The 12,118-nt window shown below is 35.6% G+C and overlaps 1 protein-coding gene across 2 annotated transcripts in view; it reads right to left on the reverse strand.

Moving 5' to 3' along the window:
* Positions 1 to 409: 409 nt before the first annotated feature.
* ERCC8 (ERCC excision repair 8, CSA ubiquitin ligase complex subunit) overlaps positions 410 to 12,118 on the reverse strand; it is a 48,668-nt gene continuing 36,959 nt past the window's right edge. For both annotated transcript variants that reach the window (XM_021714463.1, XM_008062080.2), the window contains 3 exons: positions 11,512 to 11,709; positions 7,676 to 7,756; positions 410 to 952 (listed from right to left, as the gene is read on the reverse strand). In XM_021714463.1, coding sequence (XP_021570138.1) covers positions 884 to 952; positions 7,676 to 7,756; positions 11,512 to 11,709 — 348 coding nt within the window. In that variant the 3' untranslated portion in view covers positions 410 to 883. The remainder of the gene's footprint in view (positions 953 to 7,675; positions 7,757 to 11,511; positions 11,710 to 12,118) is intronic.

The raw sequence follows: 12,118 nt of genomic DNA on the forward strand, positions 1-12,118 counted from the left end.
CTGACACTAAAAAAAAGCAAACATGGAATTTTTGCCAAGTTAAAAGCCTCTTGTGACATGTTCTTTGACTTGTAGGAGACACTGAGTCCAAACATGTTTAACAGAAAGCTAGACAATAGTCACTTAAAAAAAATCACTGCAAAATGTAAATACATGAATAAGAAAGAATAAAATAAGTTGGGCGTGGTGGCTCAGGCCTGTAATCCCAGCACTTTGGAAGGCAGAGGTGAGAGGATTGCCTGAGCTCAGGGGTTCAAAACCAACGTGAGCAACATGGCAAGAAGTCATCTCTACAATAAGTAAAAAAATCAGCCGGGTGGTTCCAGTTTCTTGGAAGGCTGAAGCAGAAAGATAAGGATCACCCGAGGCCAGCAGGTCGAGGCTGTGGCCGTGAGCGAGCTACTGCACTCCAGCCTGGGCAACAGAGACTCTGACTCCAAAAAAATAATAATAATTCTGATGTTGCCATGTCAACTACTATTTTTAATGTAATCATCCTTGGTAAAATCATTCTGATGGTACAGCCAGCTGATAACCTCCACTTGCTGATCCTCTGAGATTGCATCTTACAGTTCAGAAAATCTGCTCAAGGTCCCAACTGAGGTGTAATAACTCATGTCCTCATATTACAGCAGTAGTGGCCCCAGGCCACAGCAAATGGGATCAAAGGACATATTTTGATTAATAAACTATATAGAAGTCTGTTTTAGGACTTCATGCAAATATTAACCTCATTTTAAAACATGAGGGAAAAATTATCCAAACTGAGGACTAATTTAGTTGTGGAATAGACCAGACAGTTAAAAAAACAAAAACCCACACAAACATTTCCACCTAAAAAGATTCATCATCAATAGAGAAAAAAGGTACTAAAGGTTAACATTCATCCTTCCTCATCACTGCTGCTCCAGGCATCTTCAAAAGCTGGATTTAACTGGGATTTTGTTGTAGTCTAAAAAAAGAAAAAGAAAAAGGAAGATTCTATCTTTCTACTTCAAAATATAGTTATGGAATATACCAGGTGAATAGCAGTTACATTATTTTTAAAGAAACTGTATAATTGTTAATTTCACAACAAAAATAATGCAAAAAACACCACATACAATATAATACAGATTCATTTTAAACAGACATACCAGCCTTTATCCAAATAAATACATATATACCACAATGCTGCTATTGCTCAAGGTATTTCTGTAACTCTTTGGAATTTCCTGGAGAAAGTGACATACTGACATTCATGGGCTAAGACTGAACTCCAGGTGTCTGACCTGGCAGTTCAAGAAATTAACGTTGGTAACTCTTAATTGTTTGGGTGAGACTGACTTTTATAAATTAAACAAATATCCAAAGATGGGGAATGAGGTGTTCATCAAGCTGAGTAATACCATTTTTAGTTCAAAAAGTACTGTGGGTTATTAAGTACTGAGGTTTATCTACTTATTTTTACATGGTTGATAAAGTAGTGTAGTAACCCATCCAAAATAAGTCATATACAGTCACATGCTTGTAATCAGCACACTAGGGAAAATTTAATTATCTGTGGTGTTTCAAATCAATTCACTTTTTTGGTAAAACTTCTGAATGGCTACCTTCTTATTCTCTGGCAAATAACTAAAAGGGCTTTAAGATGATCTTCTATCTATCTATCTATCTATCTATCTATCTATCTATCTATCTCGACAAGATTGATCTTCTTTCTATCTATCTATCTATCTATCTATCTATCTATCTATCTATCTATCTATCTATCTATCTATCTATCTATCTCGACAAGATATTGCTATATTGCCCAGGCTGGTCTCTAACTCCTGGGTTCATGCAATCCTCCTGCCTTGGTCTCCCAAAGTGCTGGGATTACAGACATGAGCCACTGTGCTTGGATAAATGGTCTCATTTTTAAAGCAACTGGGCATTATGAGCCAGGTTTGCTTCTTATTTTACAGTTTTCACATTTGCTACAAGTTTATTTAGATCCACAGCTAATAAGGTATTAGCCTCAAGACTACTCTTAAAGTATCTTAGATATATTTATTGCCTTTTACAACTTAATAAATTTAAGTAGAAATATATATATATATTTTTTTGAGTTGGAATCTCACTCTGTCACCCAGACTAAAGTGCAGTGGCTGCTCCCGGCCACTGCAGCCTCGACCTGCTGGGCTCCGGCGATCCTTCCGCCTCAGCCTTAGAAATATTTTTTGTTAAGGGCAATCCCCTATTGCATATCTAAGAATGCTCATTTCCCTTTTTGATGAACATTATGACTTAGAATCTTACACTTCAAACAATGAAAACAGTAGAAAAAGTGAGTGTTCCCAGTAAATTTCCTGAATATCAGGTAGGATAAGTGGAAAACAATATATTAACTTAAGTATTCTTTATAGTTGTTGAAACAGATCAGAGTATATTACTAAGCCTAGTGTCAGCTGTTGTTACCTAAGTGTACAACCAAAATTCCATATGCCACAAATGTCCAGATGCAAAATTGTGATCAAACTTCAGCTAACTACTGATTAATTTCTAGTAGCAGTCCACTTATTTGCAACAGTAGCATATCGAAGTCTGTTAATCTATTCTTTCATCTAAACATTTACTGAATCTCTTGTCTTTTTGAGTTTCCAATTTAACTACAAAATTAGGTTATCTGGTGAGAGTGTATTCAAAGATTTATTGTCATTGGGGGTTAAGTGACTCCTCTTCCTACTCTGTCTTTAGAAGCCTTTAACATTGCCTTAGATATTACCCAAAGATATCTCTGGGTGGATAACCCACACGAAGGTCATGCCTCCTAATCCTACTATGGAAGCCAATGTGTAAACTGTTAAACTTTTTAATTTCAGTTAAAAACTCAACACAAAAGCAAAATTAATTTCATTATAAATTTTTTGCTGTGGTGAGTAAAGAAAAATAAGTGAAAATCACAATACAGTTGCATATAAATTATTTTACTGCTTTTAGTGAAACAAATATGAATGCATTACAGTGTTATAAATATACTTTACTGCTAAAACAATCACAAATAAGATATAGTTAAGAACTGCAGTAAAGATGCAGATGAATGTAGTACACATTATTACTCCAGTTTCCTCTACAACATCTCCCTCTGGTGGACATCCAGTTCGTGCTTGAACATAGTCTAGCTCACCCGGTCACCAGTTCTACTGACAGTTGTAAATGTTACGGAGGTGAGGAAATATGGGCTTAGAGGTACCTAGTACAGGTCCAAATAATGCGAAGGAGGAATAAAACCAAACTTAACACCTACCAGGGTACATCTGATAACTTTCAAATTTTTGACTGGTGATTACTGAAAAGTCTCAGGGTTTGTGTCAACAAGTGATCATACATCTACAGAAGAGGTAAGTAAAACAGACTTGTATTGTGTGAATGTCAAAATAAAGTAAGATTCTTGATGAGGGTCAGATTTAAACTGCAATATGTCTGCCCTATAGATTTCAGGCAGGAAAAAGTGATCAGGAGTTATGGATAGGCTTACCTTGACTATGACCAAGTTTAGGAAGTAGAGACAAAAGTAAACCACATTCCTCAGTATAATGAAATATAATATAATGAAACAGCTTGTCAGTTAGATAATAAGACTTGTGCTTAAGTACCATAAATCCTGTCCCTATCATCCAATGCCCTTTCTTTCTTTAGATAGAATTAAATTCCTCTTCAACTTTGACTATCAGGAGAAACACCCCTACATGATTATATCTTAATTGATGGGAGATAAATCTCATCTGAAGAGTGGGTTGAAAGGAAACAATAATAGCTTTGGTTTTCCAATTCTGATGTTTGGAAATATTATAAACTTTTTCCAGATCAAAGTTTCATGAATGGCAGAACTACGATTCAAACTCAGGTTTACCTAAAGCTAAGGTCTAAGTATGTGTGTGTGTATACGTATATGTGTTTTGCTTTGTACTCTGCTATGCTGTCTCCTTGGAAAACTGCAAGTCATTTATTTGATAGTTGAGATATAAACACTTTTAAATATGAGTTAAATTATAAACATACATGCAAGGAATAGGACCTTGTTCAGAAAGATTTCTCTACTGGGATCTGTATTGGGATCACATTCATGTTCTACCTACATTCACAGAAATCTTTCAAATTAAAGTTTTATGGAAATAACCTGAGCACATACCATTTTATATTAATATGAGAATGACTACTATCTTAAAGCTAAAGCATCTGAACAGTATATTTTAAAAGGTAAGATTTGTAGCTCTAAAATGAAATATGAGGGGGGATCCCCCCCCAAAACTGGATTTATCTTTTAGAGGGTAGGCCTCTTGTAGTCATGCTTCCCCCACTAGGCAAGTGTTCTAGGAACCCATTGGAATTAGTGGACCAGCTAGTGTTGTTGTGAGAGGCTGTTTGGCTTCAGTTAAATTTTTTTTTTAAAGATTTTTTCAACACATTTGCCCATTTCATCATGGGTGATTTATGAATGCACCTGCCCACACTGTGCTGAGTGACCAAAAACTGCATGACCTCCATATGCTCCACTTTCCCTATTAACCTTATCTCACCTGAATGACTTTTTTTTGTTTCCCCAAATAAAAAAAGCCCTCAAAGGGAAATGTTTTGCTGTTGTGGAAGAGGTGAAACAAAAAATGGCAGAAGCTTTAAAAGGCATCAAAGTTGACAAGTTCAAAAACTGCTTCGAGCAGCAGAAAAAGCATCTTGATAGGTGTACTGCATTCAATGGACAGTACTTTGAAGGTGACAAGTTTAAACATAAAAGAATACACAATTTTTAGTAAATAAATTCCAAGTTTTTTGGGATACCTTCCTTGTATAAAGCTCAACTTGTTTTTTGTGTATCTCTACTTGATTTCTAAAAATTGTTTTTCTCTATTTCTCATATACAAAAGTTTATTCATTCATTCACTCATTTGGAGTTTCACTCTGTCACCCAGGCAGGAGTGGCATGATCATGGGTCACCGCAGTCTCAACCTCTTGGACTCAGGTGATCCTTCTGCCTCATCCTCCTCAGTAACTGAAATTATAGGCCCATGCCACCATGCCTGGCTAATTTTTTGTAGAGACAAGGGTCTCACTATGTTGCTTAGGTTGGTCTCAAATCCTGGGCTCAAGCAATCCTCCTACCTCAGCCTCCTAAAGTGCTGGGATTACCAGCGTGAGCCAAGGTACCTGGCCTAGTTTTTTCTAACATTCTATCTATACATAAGTCACAACAGATATGCTTTTCATTTTTTATTGTTTTCGCTTGGCAAATATAATGTTATACTTCCTAACATAGCCTATAGTGTTATAACTTGGGTTTAATGTACACAGTATTACCCAAAGAGCAGGACACAATAATTAAATAAATGCAAAATAAAATGGCTAAACCCAACTATCTGACCATATTAAACTTTTTTTTTTTTTTTTGAGACAGGGTCTCAACTCTGTTGTCCAGACTGGAATGCAGTTGCATAATCTGCTGGGTTCAAGCAATCTCCTACCTCAGATCCCAAGTAGCTGGGACTACAGGTGTGCACCACCACACCTGGCTAATTTTTTGTAGAGATGAGGTCTCACTATGTTGCCCAGACGGGTCTCGAACTTCTGGGCCAAGCAATCTTCAGTCTACCAAAGTGCTGGGATTATTGGTGTGAGCTACTGTGCTTGGCTGTATAAAGCTTTATACAGAATAATATTCTGTCATCAAAAGTAGCTGTATGCTAAAATTAATCAAGCCATAATAAACCAAATTAGATATGTGATAAAATCTCAAAGTATTCATATGATTTCTTCAAGTGGCCAGCTACTTGAAGATTTATCAACATGTATTTTTTTCTCTCTTTCTTTGGATTAAGGCCAAAATATATACAATTCACAGGCTTTACACTGCAGGAAATCATACGAGTTACGAATATAGGTGTAAAATGTCTTGTCAATAGCAACTACCCCTATAAAAATTTCTGTTTAATGTGGGTTTTGACACAGTCCTATCTTCACGAAGGAACTAATATAGTCTATGAAAAATGTTTTCTGAATGTCAAACTTGCTCTGTCAATAACTTTCATTCACTACTATGATTTGGTTAAGATTACCTTAAAGTGTTTTTAACTATATTATTTATACCTCCAACTTAAAAAATTATATAAATGTAAACATTGCTTTTAGACATTAAACTTTTTATATATTAGAAATTAAGATAAATGAGAATAACGAACAGTTTGGGAGAATAATCCTTTATAGTAAAGATACCACCTTTAGACAATCTACATATTGTTCTACTGCTTGACGTAAATGTTAAAAACATATACAGAGGCCAGAGATCACTGTCTTACTCATCTTTGCTTACCCACTGCATTTTTAAGGCTCTTTATTCACATCATCATGTTTATACTCTATTCTCATTTATGCTCTATGATAGTGTAAATTGGTAAAATTTGACATAAGAGCCTTAAATGTCAGGCATAATTCAAGAGATAAACTTCTAGGAATCTAGAAGTAATCCAAAGAAATAATCAGACATATGAACAATTTATAAGCAGAGGTTTACCTTGATGTTGTTTATAATAATCAATAGAAATGTCTCCAACTAGGTCAATATTTAAATTGTGGTACACATATGACAGACTACTGTATCATTAAAAATAATGCATTCACAAGGTATTAATGACAGAAAAAGGCTTGTTGTACAATGTTAATGAGAAAAGTAGGTAACAAGTTTATGCACAACCATGATACTATGTTAAAAAAAACATATATGGCTGGGCCCAGTGGCTCACACCTATAATCCCAGCACTCTGAGAGGCCAAAGTAGGAGGATCACTTGACCCCAAGAGTTTAAAACCAGCCTGGGCAACCTGGGAAATATAAGCAAGACCTTGTCTCTACAAAAATAAAAATCTTGGCCAAGCAAAGTACACTGGTAGTCCTAGCTACTTGGGAGGCTGAGGTAGGAAGATAGCTTGAGCCTAGGAGTCTGAGGTTATAGTGAACTATGATTGTGCCACTAAACTCCTGCCAAGGAAACAGAATAAGTCTGACTCAAAAAATTAAAAAAAGAAAAGCAGAAAAAACAAAAATAATGTAGAAATTTTATGTTCTTCTTTTGATGTTTTCTATATTTTTCAAATGTGTTTTAGCAGGCAAATTATTATTACAATCAGAAAATAGCAATAAATACTTTTTTTTTTTTTGAGTCAGACTTTCACTCTGCCGCCCAGACTGGAGTGCAATGGCAAGCTCACAGTTACTGCAGCCTCAAACTGCTGGGCTCAAGCCATCCTTTCACCTCAGTCTTCCACATAGCTTAGGACTACAGGCATGCAGCACCACACCTAACTAGTTTTTTGATTTATTGCTGAGACGAGGTCTTATCAAGTTGCCCAGGCTGGTCTTGAATCCCTGGGTTCAGGAAATTCTCTCGACTCCACCTCCAAAGCGTTAGGATTAAAGGCATGAGCCACCCTGCCCGGCCAGTTTTTTTGAGATAGGATCTCACTATGTTGTCCCAGCTGGTCTCAAATTCCTAGTCTCAAGTGATTCTCCTACTTCAGCATCCTAAGTAGCTGGGATTACAGGCGCACGCCACTGGATCCAGCAAGAAATGCTTTGAAAGTCTCTCTCATATAAAGTAAATGAATAAAACTTTATTTCTCATGATTTAGAAGCCATCATACAGTTTGTACAAATAATATTTACCTCATCATCATCAGGAACAGGTTCATATAAGGACGGTACCCAAGCGAGAATATTGCAGTCTCTGCTACCACTATATAGTTCCTATAACACAGAAACAAAGGTGTGATTGTGGATCAGTGTAAAGCTGGCACCAGATTGAAATGAGCTGCATGAATTTTTGAAATGATTAATTCTTAGATTAATTAGTTCTGTCTCTACTCTCTAAAGAAACTAGGTTGATGCCCTTTTTTGTTTCTTAAGATGTGGCAAAGCTTTGCTTCATATTAAAAAATGGTATTAGGATATGGCAGAGCTTATTAATGGTGTGAAAATTTCACAAAAACACTCAATATTGTAGTGGTCTTATCATTCATAGTATCTACATATTTCTAGAGTCAGAAAAAGAAAAAATGGATTAAAGCGTTTATTTCTGTCAATAACTGAGCTTTAATAAAAGCATAAATGAAGAAACCATATGAACTTCTACTAAAATAGGCCAAAAATTCACAAAAGTTTTGTTTAGCTTACAGCTACCTAAATGGCTGCCATTAACCAGAAGAGCTTGAAGACCCATACCCCATGCCTGCTGAGAAGTCTGCTTCAGAAAGGGAAGCTTGGGCTGACGTGCCGTCTATGTCAATGTCTTTATGGATATGCTGTTTGCTCATGGCTAAACAGTGCTCACTCCCCTCCCTGCTAAAACTGAAGGAATATGTTATATTGATTTTTTTCCCCTGCTGTGATATACAACTATTTATTTTTATTATTGTGCACATCAAAAATAATTTAAGGCATGGTATAATTAGTGTTTTTAATTTAAGTAACAGTTTGGGTAAAGAGAAAATAAGATACAGTCATGTATAGTAAATATAGATTAAAAATGAAGCTAAACTAGATATACATGATCAAATTTCCTAAATAAAACAAATTTTATTGACTGTAAAATCTAGAATACATGGTTATACTAACTAGGGCTGATGCAAAGATACATTCAGATATTCAGTAAGTTAGTTTCCCTGAGAAGGTAGGATACAAACTCAAGATAACTTGGGTAGATAAACTTACAAAGTAAACTGTGATAAGTATTAACGCACTAAGTGAAGACATAAAGGATACTCTGTAGATATTGAAAACAGATTGAAAGAGACAGGCACCAACATTAGAATGATTAATAAAAAACTCTCAGATCGAGGGATTTTAATGAAGCCTTGAAGTGTCTATGATAGATGTAGGGGTTTATGTGGGGAATTAGATTTTCTTAAAAAAAAAAACTCAAAGCTTAAGTTACAAGTGCAGTAGAAAAGAACTTTTTTCCTGAACCCTATGGAAGTAAGTTGCCAACATGAGGCCTTGTTACCCTTGAATAATTCAGTGTCTATTTCCTGTTAACAAGGGTACTTTTCCTGTAAAGCTACAAAGTAACCAACAAAATCAGAAAATTCACATTAATATATTACTACCATCTAATTCTTAGACCTCATTCAAGTTTCATCAATTGTTTCAATACTGTCCTTCATAGCCAAAGGGTCCAATTAAAAATCACATGCTGCACTTACTTGTCATGTCTCTTTAGTTTTCAATCTGGAACAGTTTTTCTGTCTCTCTTTAGCTTTCTTGACCTTGACAATTTGATGACATACCCTAGTTACTATGTAGAATGTTTTTCAAATTTGGCTTGTTTTACATTTCATCATGATTTCACTTGGTGAAATTTTGCAAGGAATATCACAGAAGTAATGTCTCATAACTGGGATGTTAACTTGGATTATGTGATTAAGGGGATGTAGATCAGGTTTCTTCAGGTCAAAATTACTCTTTTTACCTTTGTACTCAACATTTTGTAGGGTGATACCTTGGGACTATTTATACCAGCGTAGATTCATGGATTCCAAATCAAAGGGCTTAATTAATTATTTAATTAATTAAAGTCAGGGTCTCACTCTGTCACTCAGGCTGGAATGCAGTGGCACATTTACGGCTCACTGCAGCCTAGACCTTCTGGGTTCAGGCGATCCTTCCGTCTCAGCCTTCCAAATAGGTGGGACTACACATGTGTGTCACACCCAGATAATTTTTAAATTTGATTGTAGAGATGAGGTCTTGCTATATTGTCCAGGCTGGTTTCAGAGCAATCTCTCCTCAGCCTCTCAAAGTGCTCAGATCGTAGGTGTCAGTCATTGTGCCTAACCCTCATGACTTACTTTGATGTTGAGTGTATCTTGTCTTTTACATTTAAACAGAAATACAATTTTATTTTCAGATAGTGAGTTTTATGTAACATTTAATTTGCAAAAAGGTTCTGCTGCTAAATGGATGTAAAAGTACTACTATCTCTTACTTTTGAGATTTATAATTATGTGTATTTTCGGAATCATAAGGAGTGAAATGGGATAAGAGATGGGAGCTTTTTGATGTAATGCAGTGATTAAAATCTTTCTGTATTCATAGCACATATAGAAATGGTATTTGTCAGAGGCATCTGGCCCCAGGGTCTCTGGCTGTCTGAGAGGAATCTGTATCTTGGTACAGCTGGGAGTGATGACTAATGCCTATAAACCTAGCACTCTGGGAGGCTGAGGTGAGAGGACTGCTTGCAACAGTAGTTTGAGACAAACCTGGGCAATATGAGAGCTTGTCTCTACAAAGGAATAAAAATTAGCAGGGCATGGTGATGTGTGCCTGTAGTCCCAGCTACTTGGGAGGCTGAAGTAGAAGGATCACCTAAATCCGGGATGACGAGGTTGCTATGAGCTATGATCATGCCACTGCACTCCAGTCTGGGTGAATGACTGAGACTCAACTCACTTATTCCAATATATATCTTGGCATAACTGTAATACATTCTAGACACATCTATTAGGAAGCTCCAGTTTGGTAGAAAGAAATGATTTGTAGTCAGATTACCTGGATTAAAATTTTGACTGTGTCTCTAAGTGATATACATAAGAAAAGAAAAACAGTATTCCAAGAAGTTCTTTGAATAGAGAATCATGCTTTGTCAATAACTACTTGTAGGTTAGGGGCAAGTCATGTTACCTCTTTGGTGCTTTGGTTTTCTTCTCCCAGAAGTAACACTAAAAACATTAAACAACTAGTATAGTAGGACAGACTAATCAGAAGAGATACTGACCAGAGTCAAAGCTGGGTTTTGATGTCTCTTTTTAGTGGGTTAAGGTGAGGTCTAAAAGGTTAAAAGGAAGGGGCTGAGGCTGGAGGTCACTTAGGCAGATTGATGCAGCAGCTGTTTTACCAACCAGTAGGATACATAAATATTAATATTTGAATAATGAATGTTGCCATAATGGTGTGTAATGGCTGAAAAATCAGGCCTATATATCTTACAACATATTGTCAGGCTAAAATTAGGTAATCAGTATTAAATGAATGAATACATAGGTGCTCCACCAGGTGATAGTTAAAGTTCCTTCAAACTCTAATAATCCATAATCCATCAATTTCATTCTATTAATATTTAACTTTCATTAGACCCATTTTCCTAATCTACAAAACAGGGAAAATATCAACTATCTTGCTATATTGGACTTATTTAAAGGAACGCAAAGGGTAATGTGTGCAAATGCTTAACTCACCAGAGATTTTCAACTGCTAAATAAATGGAGTTCATACGCAAAAGAAAAAATTCATCCCAATCAAGTTGCTCAGTATTATATTCATTCATCTATCCTATGCCATCTAAAAAGCTAGGATGTATAACCCTCTACTGAATAAATCCTAGTTCAAATGTGGATTTTAAGTATAACTTCTTAGAATGAAATTGCAACTTACTCTTTCATATACAACTTGTTTGGCAAGCCAGCTATCTCAACATTTTAAATTCCCTTAAGTATCATTCTTACCTGGAAATTAGACTGAAATACACAGCAGTCAACACTTTTATAATGTCCCTTTAGCATAGTTATCTGTTCTCCTGAGTAAACGGTATAAACAGCAATGGTGCTACCATATGGTACAAAAACAAATTCTGAACTGCAGCCACAGGAGACAGTGAATTTCAATCCTTTTTTACTGTCATTATAAACTTTTCCATAGTTCACCTGTAGGATTAAAATCATGAAGTTACTCATCTCTTAAATCTGAATTAAAAAGACAACAAAGATTAGGAGAAATACTTCAAAAGTGGCACTGTAATTTGGCTATTTATTCTAAAAGGCCAAATGGTTTATTATATAATAATTATTTCCAGAATAATAATATTCTTTCTTTGGAGGAGTATATAACTTATTCTTTTGGTTTTAAAAAAATTTAATTGTGGTAGAGTACACATAGCATAAAATTTACCATCATAATCATTTTAATGCCAGTTCATGTTGTGCCACCATCATCACTATCCATCTCTAGAACTCTTTTCATCTTGCAAAACTGTACTCATTAAAACAAAGATAATCTTTACCCTTGATCTAGTAATTACTCTTGGGAATTTATCTTAAGGAAATAATTAAACAG

The sequence above is a fragment of the Carlito syrichta genome, unplaced genomic scaffold (assembly GCF_000164805.1).
Source record: "Carlito syrichta isolate Samal-C Ts95f unplaced genomic scaffold, Tarsius_syrichta-2.0.1 Scaffold305653, whole genome shotgun sequence".
Classification (NCBI taxonomy): Eukaryota; Metazoa; Chordata; class Mammalia; order Primates; family Tarsiidae; genus Carlito; species Carlito syrichta.